Below are 20,468 nucleotides of genomic sequence, written 5' to 3' on the forward strand. Positions count from 1 at the left end.
TCCCAGAGGCTTTTCTGTGAGACTCTTTCAAAAGATAACATTTCTTGCATTTGACAAGTAAATGGATACGTGCCATTTCAAAGTAATTTATTTCCAAATAATTCAGAAAGTCCTCCTCAATTCACTGAGAATGGTGATCCAAAAAACGTTACAAGCTAGACCAGATTCACCTACTACTATACCAGGTAAATTAAAGTGGAGATTTTAGACTTGAACCAGTGAACACTTTTATACATGTTTGATCCCAGGGCAGCTTAACCAGAGGTTTGTGCAATAACCTATTCAGTCATGGTGTTGTTTTACATAGGTAAATAAAAAAGTATTTCAGGCCCATATTTTTCAAGACTGAGGTTTCTAAGCAGTCCTGGAGTCAATATTTTTGATGACTTGTTTTGAATAATGCTGAATTATGCTTCCAATTCTATTTGATGGTAAACGTTGTCAAAGACAAGCGAACTTAAGAAAAAGAATAAGAGTTTGTTTCATTGACTGCTCACTGTTGTAAATCTCCCTGGAGTGTTGTGAACTGCTCAGAGAGCTTCAGTTACAGAGAGGTATAGAAATGAAATAAATAATACCAATGGAGATAGTAAGAACTGATGGTACACAATAACAGTATTATACCTTATAATAATAGCTAAAGAATAACATAAAGCATTCCCATACAAGCATGACTCATATGCAATTCACTTCCTCCCTAGTCCTGCCACTGTATTTTACTGCACCACAACTACCATGACTTCAACCCAGTAACTTTAGGAAAAGCAGGAGAAAAGCATTGGCTAGACAGGAAATTACTTGGTGTACGACTCCTACATAATTTCTACCTTGCCAAATATTGCCTGTTGCCTATGAAATTAAGCCCTCATTGTCACAAGTGGCAGCTGAGATGATACAGCTTGGCCTGTACTTTCACTATCGGGGCTCACTTGACACAATGCTATTGTATTAAAGCAAACAAAAGAAAACAAACCCTTTCACAAAGAAAAGTAGATGTCAGGCAGAAGCATTCTCACCCAGACATCTTCCTGACAGGCTAATTTCCTTAGGGTGCAATTTTATGCAGGTTTACCCAAAAAAAAGTTCTACTACTCCCAGTATGCCAGCTGCAGCATACTGGGCAATACATGCCACTTTCTGGCTAAACCTGCAAAGGAATACACTTTTAGACTACAGTCATATACTCATTTACCTTCTGAACTCAGTGAGACTTATGCCTCAGAAGACACGTGTAAGATTGTGCTGCTGCTGTATGTTTTAGCTAAGGAACAGGATTTGATCAAGGGAACATCCATTTTCACTTTTAAATGGCATAATCAAGAGACAGGTTTACTACCTTATTTTCTATTTTCTCTGCTACAGTACTCTAACAAACCTGACCTCAGATAAGAAGAGAAAGCAATAGTTTACCTAAGTAAATATGCATGGATATAAAAGGAATCTCAGAATACTATGCCTCAAATTATACCCCAGTTTAAACCAGGCCCTTTATATTAAATAAGAATTAAATTAATTCCACATGGAATTAAAACTTGTTCATCTTTTCAAAGCAACTGAACTGAAGTGTAAAAAAGAAGGAATGGAGACGGGCTGCCAAATATTGCTGTGTTTGCTTTCATTCTGTCACCAAAATGTATGGCAACCAATATTCAGAGAGAAAAAGAGGTCAATTTCAGAGGGCTTTCAGGGTGTGTTCCACAGATATATAACAAAGAAGAGCAATACAAAAAGAACAGGCTAACTCAAAGGATGACCCACAGAAAAAATAGTGTTTAAGAACCATTGCACAAGATATGCTCTCCTATACTATACCTGCAGGCAAACTGCAGGTCAGATGTGGTCCTAGTAGGCTGCCTGTGTGGCCTGTCATGGGTAGCCCTATGGCTTTGACTGCCACCACCATAATTATACCAGGAAAATATATACAAGGAAAGTCATTTCCACGTGCCTTCTTTCTCAGCATGATCAGGCTCCCAATGAACCACAAAGTATCAGTTTGATGAGCTACAAGGGCACAACCGTACTCAGAAAACAGCACACGGGGTAATTCTCCTCATGTGCCTTCTTCCGTACTAGGACTGAGTTATCATGTTGTGGGGTAAGAAGTTATCCCCATGTGTCATTTTCTCAGCACTGGTGGGCTTCTGATAGCCTTCCAAATAGATGTTTATGTGGTGAAAAGGGACATGTGGGGATGAGTGTCTCCACATTTGTGCTTTTCCAATATGACTGGGCTCCTAGCAGCTCAAGCATGCTGGGGATGAAGATGCACAAGTAGGCTGTTCAGGTACCCTTCAGTTCACCAAGCACCTACCTAGAGTCCGCTGGTGCTAAGGAAGAAGACATCTGAGAACAGCAGCCCATGCATGCTCTCTCCTGTAGCACAACTGCACTCCCAAGAGCCCACTAAACTGATTGGTGGATGGCTGAAAGCATGATTTAAATTGCAAATATAGCACACAGCACATCGTATTCTCCAGTTAAACTATTTCACTAACAGCTGGCTAGTGGTGGAAGAGGTGCAAGATGCCCTCAGTATAAAGGAAGGGAAGCATAACCCATTCTTACTAACATGGACAGGAGGCTTGAGAGTACTCAGTGCATGTGTACATGATAAGAAGAACACATGAGTATCCTTGTGCATACACAGGTGTGATCCCTGATCTATAGTGTATCCCGGAATGCAGTTCTTGGGGAAAGAACAGTTGTCTACCCTTGCGTTTTACAATCTCTCTCTCTCTCTCTCTCTCTCTCACACACACACACACACACAGAGGGGGAGCTGATTTCACCTGGGGTAACTTAATTCCACTTTCTCCTTCATCTATTTAGAAAAGGCCAAATCCTGTTCCCATAATATGAGTGCTCCTGCTAATGTCTAATTGAGAAAATCTAGAAACACAAAATGTGCAAAACATTTTTTAAAAGCACAAAACGTAGCATTACACTATGACATGGAATTACTGCAGGACATTATTTCTGTCCAGAGAAACATAATCTATTCCTCTGAGAGATCCATGGCTAACAGACAGTGCTGGGGACTCAGGTTGAGCAATTTGCTCCCATGTCCAGCTCAAGTTGCATCAGCAACTCAACTCGGACTTGACTTGGGAGCACCAAGCAAGTGACTTGATTCAATTTGAAATTTCTGCATTTTTAATGACTGAGTCTCAGTCTACTGCTGGCGCAAAAACACCAGAGGTGGTGGTAGGGAGGGAGTGTCAAGGGGGCAGGAGAAGGACTGGGGTTGTGAGAGGGAGAAGGCAAGGCTTCAGCTCTTGGCACGAGAGGGAAGGGGGTTGCAATACAGGAGGAAGGCTTCAGTTCTTTTTAGTGCACTTTGCTCTCCTTGGCAGGAAGTGTAACAGTGCTTTTCTTGCCTGCTGCCTCTGCTCTGTTCCCATGTACTCTAATAATCACTGGTGGGGGATGCTTCCAAAAGTGGGAGGTGTATTGCATAAATTGCTAAGCCATTGCAGGTGCAGATGGGAACATGGGGAGTTTATAACTCCCCCCACCAACACACACACCTCACCTCCACCTCTCTTTTTTCTGTTAAGGTTGGGTTCTGAGACTTGAGCAGAGACTTGACACAAGCATTTCTTGCAATGACTTGCGATTTGACTTGCACTTGAAAGTAAAGACTTGAGACTTGACTCAAGACCTGGAGTAAAAGACTTGAACACATCACTGATAACAAGAAGCTGAAAGGGATGCTAAGTGCTTACTGGTATAGTTAATTTGGCAACAATTTACCTTTGTTTCTGCTGCATGGGTTGCTGCCTCATAGCCATATATTGCATGTCCTCTTGTAGCCGATTAAGAGGAGAGTCTGGCTTGACACGAATCCCATAGTAGTGATATTTGGAGTTCCCCCTTTAAAAAAAAAATTATGGCATTCACACTACATTCTGAAGATTAACCCTCTATGTTCTCCTTGGATTGTTTTCAGTTCCTAAAAACTTTCAAGTCTTAGCACTAAATCCTTTGTCATACTAGGATGGTATGGTAAACAACATACTGGGTGAACAGCTTCCAGAACTATCATTCAAACAGCATCGGGCAACTTTTCTCCCTTTCCCTCCTTAACATATTTTTGTGTTAAAAAAGAAGATGGAAGAAGCTGTGGATAAACAGAAGAAAGTTATAAATGGAATACAACAGTATCTCCCCCCGCCTGTGGCCAACTTGTAAAATTCCATGTCTGAGGCACATTAAGAACTTGCCTGGAAGAACCCTGGGTCTGACTGTGTAAATGCGGATGACTGTAGCCAGGTTACATTCCCAGCAGAATGGGAAGCTAGCTGTAGCTTCCTGCAGCAAGATCAGTAGACTCATATACGCAGCACTGGATACTACTTCAAGGTTTTAGCCAGATGTTGTAGAGATTTCCTTTAAGGGCAACAACTTAAGTTCAAATGGAATTTGTGTCAGAATCTGCAAGAATGGCATAACATCCCTGATTATGTGTTGTGAAAGGCAGCATGGTTCACCATGCAAGTGCCTCTAGGACCAGTATCTGACCTGAGGTGCTGGCAAGGATTGGAGCTTGTACAAGGAAGTTGTGCAGCTGAGAGCTATGGAAGATTCTGTAAGAGGCTTCCTTGCACTGTCCAGCTTTTCTGCAATGACACAGTGTTATCATTGCAGAAAATCATTGTGGTAGCTGTATCATGGCCCTGATAATGCACCCAGTTTTGTCTTGCCCTAACTTTGGTCTGACCACACCATTGCCTATTATCTGATCCCTGCCTGCTCCTGACCTTTCCTTCACCCCTGGTTCTGCCATGCCTTGGTATTTGACCCTTGTTGGTTCCTGCCTTTGCCTCTTGTCTTACTGCATCATGCCAAGATCTCCATCACCCCTGGTCCTAGTGCTCTAACCAGAGATACCTACAGCCTATGTCCTAGACCTGACAACTTGATTATGTTGAGAAAAAGGTTCCACATAAATAGTAAACAACTTATTTCTATCATCGCTATTTTATGCTATTTCATTTTATCTACATAAGGGTATTGGGAACAGTTATTGTACAGTAGAGCAATACAGTGGTACCTTGGCTCACTAAATCCGTTCCAGGACTCTGGTCGTGAGCCACGTCAAATTTCCCCATAAGGGTCAATGTAAATAAGGTTAATCCGTTCTGCAACTATTTTTTTTTTACTCACAAAAATGTGAAGCAAAGTGACAAAGAACAACAAAGACTGCGGCCATCTCCCCTGCCCCAGCGATTGTGCGGGGAGGGGGAGAAGGGCATGGGCATGTGGGGGGGTAGGTGGGTGCGCGTGTGCAAGGGGGGGAGGTGGGCACGAGGGTGTGCTGGGGGGGAGGCGGGCGCACTCGGGCACGGAACACGGGCTATCTCCCCCCCCCCCACAACCACGATCACAACCATTCAGGGAAGGGGGGCGCACTTGCAATCGTCACCAGATGCAGAGTTCACAACCTGCAGCAATTTTTTAAATGAAATTTCTGTTCGCGACCCGATTGGGTCGTGAACTGAAGTGTTTGTGAGATGAGGTACCACTGTACATGTATTCTGAAATATTTGTAACCTGGGCGTTAATGTTAATTCTGTTAGATGAATATGAAAACCTATCCTTTGCTTGTGTTCTTAATCTAAGGAATGGTCCTCCAATAACTATTTTGAAAAGAGAAAGTTTGACTAAGAAAAATGAAGGGAAATGTTTGGGGAAAAATGGCAAAGGAATTCGCCTCTATCTAACATCAATCCCATTTGTTAAATGATGTGACTTTGGAACGTCAGTTGGAGATATCACCTGCAGCAACTGATATATTTCCTTCTTCAGTGGACAGAAACTAACTGTTGCTTTTCCAATATTAAGAGGAAAAAGTGCTTAGCCCACATTTTCATGTACCACCTTTGCAATTTATTTAGAGTAACAATCTTCATTTTTACACTAGGCCATTTCAATAGAAAACAGAATAAGATGTTTCAGGTATATCCTCACCCTCAAAACAGGAGTATTCTTGTTTAGGGTGCTGGTCAGCCATCCGGCCAGCCACACCATCCTCTGGGATGTAAGCTGGTGGTGGAGAACCTCTAGCCTGTGGGGACCCTGGTCTGACCAACACAGCCTACTGAGGTTTCTCCAGTGGGTAGGCTCTAAGCATTGCTCCCTAGAGGAATCTTCTTGGAAGACATCTCCCTGTTGCTATCACTAAATTGAGAGCAAAGATAAAAGCAGGTATTTTCATTGAGCTGTTCACCACAACGTCAACACCTCTTTCTTGATCAATTACCATCAGTTGAGACAACTTGGGAGGATTTTCCTGTGCTTATTTTTTTCTTTTGTGTATGGGAGGTTGTCCCTCTCCAATCCTTGGTGGGTCTCTGAGTATGATGATATCTATCTCCTATTTCTCAGTAACCCCATTTTAGTTCTGTAGCTAATGGCACAGGGGCATTGAGTGTGCTATCAGAAAGAACTATCCTTGCTCCTATTAACTCAGAACTTTGCCTGCTTACACCAACCTGGTTCCCAATCTTCTGGTCCGCAGGCCCATGAAAATTGATCTTATTAGTTTTCCAAAGGAGGCAGCGTTGACTGGGTCCAATTTATGCTCCTGACAGTGTCTCAGGTAATGGTTGTAGAGAGTACTTCTGGGGAGACTCACTCCTTCTGCTGTTTCATAGTTGTCTAAAAGCCACTGAAGCTATTTTAATTTGGGAACAAAGAAGAAAAATGAGCTCAGCACAACAGTTACAACTTCAGTACATATAACATGAATAATAAAATAGTTTTTCATGTTTAGTAAGCTACAACTTTTTGCAATTCCAGTTAATTCTCTATAGACAATTATAGGGGAAGAGCAGCTCATAGTGTGTGACCTCAAGAAATACCAATTACTTTGGGACAATAACTACAGGTTAATTTAATGTGTCATGAAATATACTTTGAGGTAAAATGTTAGCACTTAAAGGAATATAAGCAATTTGAAAGTAAGTGTCACAAACAGAAAATAAAGTATTCTTATGAAATGATGGAAACACTATACCATGCTTAACAAATACTGAAGTATATACTCGAACATTTTTTTTTTATTCTGTCATATGAAAGAAGAAAGGTAGGGACCAGATCATCCCTTGCAAATTACTAGAAAAGTGATATATTCAATTCTACTGAAAAACAAATCTGATCCAATAAAACTCTTTTTCTTTTAGACTATAATATTCAGCCTATACATGTGGATATAGATAGGAAAACATATATATGATTATCAATCGATGCATATTAAAACTTTTAATTTTACATATGGCAATATATCCATAAGTTGCACTTTGAAACACAATCTCTACTTTTATAAAAACAAATTACTTTTCCTTCTGTTACAGTTTTAAATGCAATAAATATTTTAAAAGTAAAACATACACAATTTGAATTATATATACATATGGCTACCAGTGGCTTTGGCTAGGAATGCCAGGACTCAATTTTTAGCTTTAAAACTAGGGGCAGTCTCCAAAGGGGTGCTTATGCCCTTGCTGATTGTGTTGTCCTGCCAATTTCTTCTGAATTAGCACTTCCAGGGACAACTGGTAACAAGCAAAAATGGAATGGGGCAGGTTGGCAAGGTTTGCTTAAAGGAGCCCCACCAATCTGTCCCAATCCAGAAACAGCTATTTCCAGTCATTCCAATGTGAGGCCTGTTCTGTGCAAGTGGTGGGTCCCACTTGCACACTCGAATTAGCGGGACTCACCACTTGGACAGCAGGATCAGCAGGATGCAACCAAATTGTTGAAAGGTATGTAGAATTTCCCTGTTTAGTATAAGACATGCCTTTCCCACATGTGTGTGCTGAATTTCTCGAACAAACAACAACAGGGCCAAATAGAAAAGGCTTTTAAACAGCCTCTAAGGGTAAAATCCAATGAATATTTTCATCAGATGGAACTATGTCAGTGGAACTGGGAGGAGAATGCAGTACTCTTTCCCCTCCCAGCAGTTTCCCACACACCTTCAGATCTGTTCTAGATGGTTGGGGAACCTTCTGGAGCAGATGGGGGTGTCAGGGAGCTACAAGAGAGAAGGAAAGTCCTGTTACATGAACAGAAGACTGCTTGTACAACATTGGATTCTGCCTCTAACCAGCTATTCCACAGACTTTAAGAAAAATCTATGTTCAGTCTAAAATAACTGATATGATTCAAAAATTGGATGCATGAAATGAAGCTTCAGATGCTATTTAAAGTTTAATACAAAAGTGAATATGAAACAAGTGTGAAGTATTTCATGAACTATAAAATATCCAAACTGTTAAATATATAGTATTGAAAGATTTTGATAAGCCACCTATACAACCAGGTCGAAAAGAAGAAAAGTAGTCATAATATAAAGAATAGCTGCCAAACAAAAATTGAATAAAGTTATGATTAGATAATAGTGAGCTTTAAAGATTCTGAGAAAGTCATTTTATGTCACCCTTTTAACTCTACTTGTCATGTTCAATCTTTTTAAAGTTACTATTTAAATTTGCTAGCAGTGAACCAAGAAGAAATTAGAGATACACAGAGCAGTGACTAAAGGACTGAATTGTGAAAAAGTACACCAAATCTTGCTTCTACCATAAACTCTCTGACTGGCTTCACACATCACAAAAAGCAACCTTGTGTGGTTACCATGGTTAGTGGTTTCGGACTCTGATGAGCTTTACAGTCAGGCTAATAGTGCTAAGTCTCCTCCCTCCTGCCATGTCCATTCTTTCACTCAGTCCTCCAAGGCAGTATCCAAGGAGACACTGTGGGAAGGAATGAGGATCTTCTCCTTGACAGCTTTATTTGTGAACTAAGTTCAGCTCACTGTGGCTATTGAGAAGGCTCTGTTGCACAAACAGGGCTCGTGCCCTGAAACACAGCAGAGAAGACAAGAGTGCTGATCAGGTTCCCTTCCCTTCTGCTCCAGAGGGGGGTGCCTGATCCATGCTCAGGCAAAAGGGGAGGGGAGTCACCTTAGTAGTACAGCAGAAAGGAGCAATGCCCTTCAGCTGATTCCCCAATGCCCTGCTTTCTTGCAAGTGGTAGTGACAAGGGGGAGCCTACACTTATTCCCCTTTCTCATTTTTGCTTCCGAGAACAAAAATGGGGGACTAATGAGGGCATTGTCCCGACACTTGTGTCCCAACCAGACACTACTGCCCAGCTGATTCTCACCCCTCTCACTTGTTTCTCACAGGAGCACATGTAGGAGGGCAAGTGGGAGAATCAGCTGAGTCACACTGGTCCTTTCTGCAGCAGCATCCAGCTGATTACCCACTCCTGACCCAAGGAAGATTCTTAAAGCAAGAAGCAGGCAGAGCAAGGATGCTTCTGACAGTTGCACAAAATGAAAGCTTTCTGGTTCTACTGTTCATACCATTGGGGTGGGGAGTTGGGTTCAGATGACTCAACAAATCATCGTGGTACCAAGAAACCATAGAACAGACCGGTATTTCTGGTCCTGATTTCTAAAGACGAAATGGACCTTGTTGAAATACCACAACACAAACCCATGATGGTAAGCACACACACACACACTTACACACCCCATGGATTCTCTTTGGGTAACCTGTATTTGTCAGCTTCAGTGCCATCTTCCCCCAATAATTCATACTGCTCTATAGTATCCAGCTATTGTAGCTGGATGGAAGTAGTGCCATGAGTGCTATCTGATCCACAATCTGTATTCTCCCTACCCAGTATTCTCCCTGGAATTTGATATGCAACAGACAGTTTGTTTATTTCCAGCAACATCTGAACACTGGAAAAACCTTGACTGGAAATCCAATGATAATCCTGTTTCTAAATCCTGTTGACTGCCCCACACTTTATGTCTATACTCCAAAGAGGTTCAAGTTAAGAATTACATGCCACCTGAAGCTTTGTTTCTACAGAAGCCACTGTTTTAGGCATTCCTCCTGAATGGAAGTGGGCAAGTCCAGAGTAGCAGTTCAAGCTGAGAAGCAAAACATTCAAACGAAGGCAGGCAATTCTTCTCCATTTCTGCTTTGGGTATCCCTGAATGATTCAATCACTCTCACTAAAGAGACGGGCTAGAAATACCATTCCAGAGAGATTTGTCTGGAAGGAAGAACATTCTGAGCAGCAGAAAGCCTCTGTGGGTGAATAGTTAATTATTGTATGCATTTATTTTTCACAGCACATTAGCAGTTGTCTTGCAGCACAATCTTGGAATCATTGTGCTAGCTTTTCCCTACCTGTTTCAGTGGGATGGGTGGGGATGTTCTACTGATCCTTCAACATTTGACATTGTGTTATAAACAGATTTTTTATATTCTTCTCAAGCACATTTCTTCCTCACAGTAGGGAAGAATAAACTTGGCTAGCTGAAACTAGCCAGGCATTAGCCAGCACATTCAAAATATTCTGGTGCAGAATCAGCAAGAATTTGGGGCTGAAACTATCAGCCCATCCAGTGGAGCTCTCTTGAGAGGATGAATAAAATAAGGCACTGGGCATTGCAGGTAATCCTTAGCCCAAAGTTATACTGCCCTTGGCCATTTTCATTCACTGCAGTAATCAGATCTCATAAAGAGGACTGAGTGATGTTGAAAATTCTTACTTCATTAATACCAGAGTTCCTAGACAATACAAAAGTCTTTTTTTGCAATGAATATCCAAAGCTTAAAACATCCCCATTGCTTGTATTGCTGTGAAGGCAGTGAAAAACCCCTAGCCAGTAACACAAAAAGGGCCTGGTAAAATGTTGCTGCTGTTCCTGCCAATCAGCTGCCATTAAGTCCATAAGGTGACATTCATGCAGAAATCAGTTGACCCTGCCTTTGAGACAAACAGGATGTGATGTCACTCTGGCAAGCAACAAAGACAATGGCACAAATTCATGCAGGATAGGTCTGTCAGTGGACATCAGCATTACAGCTATTTAGCAGTAACTTCCATGCTCAGATGACTATACCTCTGAATATCAGATGTTGGGAACAAACAGGTGGTGATCATCAAAGTAATGAAAAAGCCACAAAAAGGAAAATGTATTAACACACAACCCAATACATAAATCATTTTGAGAAAATGCAAATTAACAACAGTATGGTCATGTTCTTAACAAGTAATTATAAGATTTTCCTATTAAAATGCCATACACTCACACAGTATTAAGCAATAGCACTGTAATTTCTTTCTGAGGAAGTCTGGTACAAAAACCTTCTGAACTGGAATTTTAGTCAAATATTATTATTAAACAATATATATATAAAAATCCAATCAACTTCCACACTTCCTAATAATTTCAATCCTCATTCTGCTACTCTAACTCAAAGACAGACTGGTATGGCAGGCCCCCCCCCCCCCATTCAACTGTCTCAGTTACAGTGGTTTCACTTAACTCAGGCTGACCATCAGCCCACTACATTTGCAGGGGTTAGGGGTACAGGTTCCCCACAAGAGTGGAAAACCTGTGAGTATCTTTAGAGAAAAAGCATTACTATCTCTAGGGAAATATGCACTCTGAGGGTGCCACAGTCTCAGTACCAGCCAGCCTCATATGTTTTGTCACTCAGTGGGCATGAAGACTCTAGAGATATATGCAGTTTTTCCCTAGAGATATCTGTGGTTTTTCCACTTCTGCAGAGGTCCCTTAACCCCCACAAATATAGCATTTGCTACTATCCATGTTTTCAGACATGCTGAGGTACTCTGAACCTATCCTTCCCGGATATTGGGATCCTGCTAAAATTACCATTCATGCAAAAGTGTTAGGGGCAAGTAAGATGAGCATAGAACATTAAATACAGAGATTCTACTTTAAAGGTTTTAAGAACACTGCCCAAATTAAATTTAGTTCTGACAGTTCATCTATTGAATGTTACCCTTCAATTGCTATGTTAAACAGTTCTCTGACTGAAAAGTTTTTCTAAGGTGGGAGCATTCCTCAGACTTCTAGATGTACCAGTGAATGATAGAATTAGGAGGCACAGAGGAGGGGTTAGGGTCAGAGGAGATAAAATACTTCATTTCTTCCCTGTACCTTATGAGAGTAAAAATAAACTCATACAAGTTTTTTAAAAAACACTGATTTACTGATAAATCTGGCTTCTCTTCATATAGCTTCTCAGTCTACCTTTCTTTATGTTTCTAGCTATTGATAAAAACAAAACAATAATCAGAAAGATAGTAATATTCAAGTGAAATTAAGGAATAAATTTCTATGAAGAAACATTCACAAAAATTTGTGAAATTTCTAACCATGGATTAACTAGTTTCTGTTAAGCAAGAGTGGCCAACTTGTGGCCCTCCAGATATTTGGGCCTTGCATTCCCATCGTTCTTCCCTCATCATTAGTTTTACTGACTATAGCTGAAGGGAACTGTAGGCCAAAGCATCTGGAGGGTCACCAGAGGCAACTTCTAGTGTAAGGGACATATTGCAGTAACACAACTTTATAAAGTACCTTCCTTTTTAAAAAAAAATGACATGGCTTTGCTTTCTCATAAAATAGCAGGAGGAGGCACGGAATATAATTGCTTCATTCAAGTTTATTCTTTGGTAAAAACCAGTACAAGAAAGGCTAAATAATATAATTTTCATGAGATTTACTAGAACATTTCAGGAAAAGTGCCAGCAAATCAACACTGTTAATGGCTTTGTTGTTTTTGAGTTTTTTTGTGGATATTCCAAAATTTAATCTTAAATTTTCAATCTTGAAAATTTCAATCTTGAAAATTTCAATCTTATTTCCACTCATAGACAGGCATTACATTTTACATGGTTTCATTTATTTTAAGATTTTTTTCATGTAGAACCAAATTAGAAAGAGTCATTTTCATTTTAAAATCTCAAACATGTAGGTTTAAAAAAAAATTCAGAGTAATGAGGTGGCATAAAGGTCAAAACAGTTGTACTGATTTTTGAAGAGGGACATATTGTGGAGTTGGGGGCTGGGCAAGCTCTCACGTACAAAAACAGCACAGGTTAAAAATGCAGTCTAGATCTAGTCAGTATGTAGCAGGTTTTTGAGCATACAGAAACTGTCACCGTAAACCATACCCTCTCGCTTCCTTAGACAACAATGGCAGCTTTCATTAGCACCACACTGTATTCAAGTCTTAGTGGTATAATTTACCCAAGATTTCTCATGTTGCCTCTTTACTGGTTCTCACATCTGCACTCCCTTCTACTCCTTCTGAAACAGGCCAGTTCTCATGCTCTGCCCGAGAGGCTTTATTAGGTAACCTTGAAACATCAAAGTCATCACTCTTGACCTTTGCACCTCTGCTTCCACCTCAGAATCAGATGAACAGTCTATAACGAGCAAGAGATGGGCCCACTCTCTACACCCAGTTGTCTCAGTCCAGAAACAAGCACCTCCACTAGTTGCTGGGGTTGTTTTTAGAGCAGCAAAACCCTGTTGTACAAGCAGTAGCTCCTATGAGTGTAATGGAAGCAGTGGAGGCAAAGCTACCCCACTGGATATTGCCCACAGGCTCTTCCATTTCCACCAGCCAAAACATCCTGAGCAGAACTCTGCTCATGGACTGCTTCTGTTAGTAGTAGGAGATTCTGGATCAAATCCAATAAATATACTGCTTTTTGGTGTCATTTTATGAAGTTCTTCTTATGTAAAACTAGCAAATCGTTTGTCATTTTAAGTGCAGGCTGTATATAAAGATAGTGCTTATGTACTGCAAAGATCCCTGAGCAGTACTCTACACAGAGGCACATTCACACCTGGTTGAGCCCAGGTGCCCACCTCCAGGTGTGAAGGGGTTTTGTCCCCCTGCAACAGTATAATTGGCTTGCATGCATAGTAGTGAAAGATAACTTATATGGGAAAGAATAAGGAGATGCACTCAGAGAGATGAATGAAATGGAAGCCTGCTTCTTCCCACTGGTGACTTTGGCCTATGAAAATCATGTCTGTTCATACCCATACATTTCTATTTCTAGTCACATCCTGGGTTCCATTTCTTTCTTACTAGAGTATGATGAAGTTTGGGATGAAGATGAAGTATATCTATACAAGTACAGATGAAACAAGTAAGTCAGATCTTTGCTTTAACAACACACTTTTATCATAATTGTGAGCATGACAGCCTGTTGCTTGTCAAATGACAAGAAAATACACATTTTAATAGTATGACGTCCATGTTAACTCAGATTTATTGTGACTGTTATCTTTAAACTGCTTTGGGTGGTTGAGGAAATCTAAAGGCTCAAGTTTTGGTACTCTGAGATTTTGGCTGTAGTAAGATACAGCAATGAGCTGCTGTGGAAATATGAAAGCAGAAAGGTTCAGAAGCATTTTTAAAGAGAGATTTAACAAAACAAGCATTTAGAAGGCAAGCTGAGCATGCAGAACAAGCAAGGGATTAGTTTACATGAAGAAGAGGCAACTTACATGGCTGTTGAGAAGAGAGCTTCTGTGAGTGGACAGACCATCAGACTTTTGCAGTGTCTCAATCGCCATTTCAATCTGATAATAGATGTCATTAAAAAAACGGCTCAAGACAAGATAGTAATAAAAGAATGACTACAGAAATTTTGATAGATTGCCCAAAGTTCAAAAGGAAACTTTAGTTCAAAGACAGATATTACACTTTATTGAAGACATTCACTTCAAGTTGTTACAACGGCAAATCTTGCATCAACTTCTGTGTCTATAGAAACTGAATAATGAGGTTCTCAGAAAGGACACTTCCCTCCATTTAGAAAAAAGACAGGAGCAAATGATTTACTGCTAAGCCACACAACAAACAATTAGGGATCTTGAAAACTCTATATAATGTACATAAAATAAATAAGCATTCTAGAAAAATGGTATACAAATAAACAAATAAATATGTGACTGAGGTTCCAATCCTGTACCCACTTACCGGGCAGTTAAAGTTACATCTGAGAGACATGCCATAGGATTTCAATGTAAACCTCATGGACATTAATGAGACTTGTTTTCTGGTAATGGGAATGTACTATGAGAAGCCATTTTGCAGCAATTTTGTATTATGCACCTCTTCCCTGATGATTCTTAAAACATCATTAAACAAGCTTCTGTCATTAGCCTCATTATTTAAATTGCTGATAAATCAACATAATTTATTCACTGAGATAACATTCTGACCTCCCCAATAATAATCTGTGAACAAGACAGAACTAGTCTGCTTAATGGTTTTGCCACAGCAGTTTCTACTGTCAAAGCACAATTCAGTTTAAAAAGAGTTTTGAGTCTTTTGTAGTGAGTCCTGAAATGTGTGTGTGGGTGGGGGGCGGGGCATGCATGCACAAGGCAATCTCCAGATGTACATGTAATTTTTCTCCAAGGACATGATTTTCTACTTTGGATCTACTTTAAGGCTACTTCATAGCCTTAAATGTACATCCTCATGAAGAATAACTGGATTTGTATGTCTAATAGTCTAAAAATCCATTAATAAAAAGGGATGGAAAATATTCTGTATATGAAAAATAATGAATCATAAAATCAAAGTAAAAATAATACTCAGCTTTTCAGAGAGAATAGTACAAGATAGCCTACTGTGCTGGTTCAGAAATAAAACAGCAAAGCATAAATTAGCTGTTGAGAAAAAAACCGTGTAACAGAAACAAAAGAATAAATATGTTTTTATGTTTCTCAATGGACACTAGTGAATATTTTGTGCTAATTTATAGAGAGGCCAAATAAAGTCCTCATTTGTCTGAGGTGTCCAACCAGTATTTCATCTAGCAGAATTCAATTTACTCTTCACAGGGAGAAGTCCTTCCCATCCCTATTCCCCAATATCCTTCTAACTAGAGATGTCAAGAACTGAAATCTGGGGTCTTATGCATGCAAAGTATGTGCTCCAGCACTATGTTATAGCTTTTCCATATCAAATACAAAACTGATAAAAATTAAAAGGCTTCCTCTAATATCATATTCTCTGCAAATACACTATCTTATTGAAAATATTTGCAATTGGCCTCTCAATTAAGAGTTTCCAAAGGATTCAACAATATACTGATGATATGAAACCAACATGTTAAACTAACTAGCAGAGATACTGGTAAGAAAACCACAAACAAGAAAAGGCTTAAACAAGACAACCCACAAAACCTGCTAGAAAACACCTGCTTTGATCAGTTGTCTAAAAGCTAGTAAGTAGTAGGGTGAACATTTCTAGATAAGAGTTCCACAAGATCATTGTAACCACAGAGAATACATTGTCCTTTGTGTTGCTAGCTAGTATACTTCAGGTAGTGAGGGCACCCAAAGGGCCTCCCATGAAGTTTGGAAGTTTCACATGAGAGCAGTCATTTGGGAGCAGATTGCTATTATGGTATGCTGGGCTCAGACTAATCTTTAAACACAAAACTAGCACTGGAAACTGGAAGTCAGCTAGGTTGTTGCAGAATCAATCTATTTCACCATCTAGGATCATTAACCAGCAGCTGCATCTTGAATCAGTCATTATTTCCAGACAACACATCACAGTAGCCTAATCTAGAATTCAAAAGGCCTCAAAGGTAGGTGGAAGCAATGCACTGCCAATTAATCCACTTAATCTAGAAAGACATGCTTAAGGAGCAATCCTACACTTGGAAACTGGAGCAATAGGATAATAGAGATTCCCCCCTCTGACAGCACTACAACCTTGGAAGGAGGAGTCTGAGATCTTTTTTAGCTCCTTTGCAGCTGGCACAGAAAGAACTGTGTCAGCTGGCCTCTGATGTAGGAAAACCAACTTTGAAGAAAGGGGTATTTCAATGTACAGGGAGATGAGGAGACCAGAGTGCCAGCATATGAGCTATTCTAAGCCTCTTCCAGTCGCCTTTCTTCCTTATTTGAAATGATGTCACTAGATGGGCAAAAAAGCCTGTCTAGTGAAAAACCAAGTGATTGGCAATAGAGAGGTAAAGACTGCTTCCATTGGTTCTTTGGTTTCAGCCAGGCAGAACACTGGATAGATGGAGGTTTCCAAGTTTGATACCCATAGGGATGGATTTTTATTTACTTTCCAAAGTTCCTTTTATGCATGTTTTGCAGATACTATGCCTGGCTAATCCTCACCTTCTATTCATTATTCTCATAGTGGTATTTCCTTCCCTCAAAGGAGGGAAAAGTCAAGCATGTACTTAAGAATTATATATACTTAGCTCAGTTATACTGAAATAAAGTAACACTATTTCAAAGTATAATTTTGCTGTCTAAACTATCCAATGGGCACATGCATTGTTTCTGACAATAAACTCAATTTTTTTTCAATAGCAATCTCTTTTCAATAAATAGAAACACATAATTTTAAAATTATGGGTACAGCAAAATTTGTTATTAATCATAAGGGGCCCAGGACTGTTCCATGCTGCCAGTATAATGAATGGAACTTGATCACAGACACACACACGTCAACCACTGCTTCTTTTGGGGATGGGAAGAGCTACTCAAGGCAATTCTCTGTGTGTGTTTATGCGTAGCAGCTCAGTATTTTAGATATTATTTTATATAATCATGAAAGATGTAACAGGATAAACTTATATTAAATAGCATGATGGGTTACACGATGTATTTCTCTCGTTCTGAAATTATTCCTAACACCACAATATCTCTGACACCACAGCAGCTAAGCCAGTGACTTTTCTGGCACCTTATCTTCTAAGCCCTGCTCCAACATACAGCAGATCAGCCACTCACTGTCAGATAGCACTCTCAAACACTTTCTAAACATATTAGGAACTTTCAGACATCTGCTGTCCACATTAATATTTTATTTTGGAAAGCATGGAACACAGAATAACAGTGATTTAGATATTCTAATTCCTTCTGACCCAGTCCTAAGTGGAATGTGTGCACCTAGTGGTGGTGGGGACTTCAGCTAGCTTTGTCATACATGTTTCTTAAAATGTTATTCAAATTCATTCAAACTAAAATTGCTGAAAACCTACATACACATGAAGAATTACTTGGATTACTTGCATCTAAGATTCCAGTGGGAAATAGGGCATCCACAAATTAACTAATACAACCATACTATTAACTTTCTAGCTCTCCAGAAATAATACTTCCTTAATAATGGATGGTGCCGTCCCTTGAGATCGGCAGCAGAGGCCCTTCTCCGGGAACCCTCCATGAAAGATATTAGGAGGGTGGGTACCTGGAGGGCCTTCTCTGCGGTGCCGCCCCACCTACGGAATGCGCTCCCCAGAGAGGTCCGCCTGGCGCCGTCATTATTTGTTTTTCGGTGCCAGGTCAAGACCTTTTTATTTAAAAGTTATTTTAATTGTTAATTTATGAATTGTATTTATGGGGCTTTTAGGTATATGCCGAGATGTTTCTGGTTGTTTAACTCTAATTGTACAAACTGTTTATTTATGTTTATTATTGTTGTAAGCAGCCCCGAGGCTTTTTGCGAATGGGACGGCATAAAAATGGTTTAAATAAATAAATAAATAAATAAATAAATAAATAAATAAATAAATAAATATGCTGTTCTGAACTATACCTACAATGTTACAAAGAAATCTTTTGTTTATACTGGATTGACCCCAAAAAGGTGGGGGGCTACAGTGGCCAATTATGTTAGTTAAGAACATAAGCACAGCCATTCTAGATCAGACCAAAAGTCCATTTGGCCCAGCACGCCATACACATGGCAGAAAATCAGCTGCCCACAGGATCCCTCAAGTAGGATGGGTGCAAGGCCTCTTCCTGCCCAATTCCTCAGCAACTGGTATCTGCAGGCATGCCATCTCTGATAACGAGGTAGTACATAGTCTCTTCCCTCATGAATCTGTCCAATTCTCCTTTAAAGTCATCCAGGTTGAGTGCTATCAGCACTTCCTATGGCAGCAAATTCCACAGTTTAACTATATGCTGTCTGAAGAAGTACTTGCTTTTATCTGTCCTAAATCTCCCCTCAAGCTTAATGTGATGACCCCAGGTTCAAATGTTATGTGAGAAGGAAAAACAGTCTCCCTCTCCACTTTCACCACACTGTGCATTTTTTTAAAAACCTCTAATTCAGGGCTTTCAGTATTCTTTTCTTTGACAGCATCCTTCAAATGTGTGTCATATTGACTTTACATTTTCTTGCAAGACCCACCCTCTACAAAGAGAATCATCTTGAGCTTTATAACACATGCAACTGATGCATGCGTCAATGACCTATTACAGCCATTCCTCTTTATTTCCTCCAATAAAAATGCATGCAATTATTTTAGAGAATATGGATGTTTGTCTAAGTAGGAAAGTGAAAATAATATTGTTAATACACATATGCAATATGAAGAAAATTTCATGAAGATATTCACCACAGATTCGGGGCAAATGGATTTTCAGACCAAGTCTGAGCAGGATAGGAGGAGGAGAAATCAAGGCAGAGAAACTTCCTTTCCCTATGGTATGCCAGCTTGTGCTGGCAAGGTAGAAAGTGGGGAGCATCAAATCCAGGGCTTGTGCACTTCCTCCTTCAGTATTCTGGGTTCATGTTGGGGGAATTGGGAAGGTTTTGGATCCTGGAGGTCCACAGGTTTTTCCTGCACATCCCCTTTTTGTCCTTTCCAATAGTGGACATCTCTCCATCCCTGGAGAGCGAAATTTGAAAAAGCCCATGAATCTCAGAATGACCTCCCTGGGGCCATCCTTACAGTATCATAGATTAAAATGTGCTTTTTACTTATAAGTGAGGCTAAGATTCAAATAAGATTAAAATGTGCTTTCTACTTATAAGCGAGGCTAAGATTCAAATAATTGATCTTCTAAAAGCACACCTTTAAACTATTAGAGTGTACAAAGAATGTCCTGCACTTTAACAGTCAGGATTATATGCCATGGTTACCCATAATTCTGCAGCTTTTATATATTATGGAAATTAAGTATATTTGCACACATTCAATTATTTTTAAAATTTGTAAGTAGCAGCTTCATAGCACAGTTTTAACAATACAAAATACAAAGCAACAAACAATAATAAAAACAGCTCATAATAAAACCAAGATAACGTAGTAGGAAGACATGAACTGAAATATAGCTTCCTATGAAATTTGCACTTCTCCAAAGTTTGCAAAAGTTCTCCAGTCCAAAAAAATCTGTGAAATAGCGAAGAAAACATTCAAGGAGGCATTCAACTAACTGCTTGCAAAAATGTGTGTATGGGGAAGAGTGTACACAAAAATGCATGCAACCTTTCATTTTTTAAAAAAAAACTCAAGTTAAGACCAACCAAACGTAACACTGCAAACATGAGAAACAGAGAGAATGAACCTGACAGATTTGTTCATCCTCATGAGCTATCATTGGGATCGTCTTCTCCCCAAGCTGGAGGAGGAAGAGGGGCAGACCACAGCTGCTTAAACACATGCTTACACACTGAAGCTTCTAGGTTTAATTCCTGGCATTTATACTTAAAAGAATCAGGTAACAGGTGAAAAACCTGCCAGTATTAGTAGACTAAAATGGGCCAGAGCAGGGGTGAGCACTTGCGGTTCTCCAGGTAATCTGTTTTACAATTTCAATCTGACCT

General features: G+C 39.8%; 1 protein-coding gene across 3 annotated transcripts in view; it reads right to left on the reverse strand.

Annotated features, from left to right (window-relative positions):
- Positions 1-20,468, reverse strand: part of RFX3 (regulatory factor X3) — a 177,931-nt gene that overhangs the window by 57,346 nt on the left and 100,117 nt on the right. For all 3 annotated transcript variants that reach the window (XM_044445915.1, XM_044445913.1, XM_044445914.1), the window contains exons 5-7: positions 14,375-14,449; positions 6,498-6,679; positions 3,757-3,876 (exon numbers count right to left, since the gene is read on the reverse strand). In XM_044445915.1, coding sequence (XP_044301850.1) covers positions 3,757-3,876; positions 6,498-6,679; positions 14,375-14,449 — 377 coding nt within the window. The remainder of the gene's footprint in view (positions 1-3,756; positions 3,877-6,497; positions 6,680-14,374; positions 14,450-20,468) is intronic.

The sequence above is a fragment of the Varanus komodoensis genome, unplaced genomic scaffold, assembly GCF_004798865.1.
Source record: "Varanus komodoensis strain SLA01 unplaced genomic scaffold, ASM479886v1 scaffold5, whole genome shotgun sequence".
Taxonomy (NCBI): domain Eukaryota; kingdom Metazoa; phylum Chordata; class Lepidosauria; order Squamata; family Varanidae; genus Varanus; species Varanus komodoensis.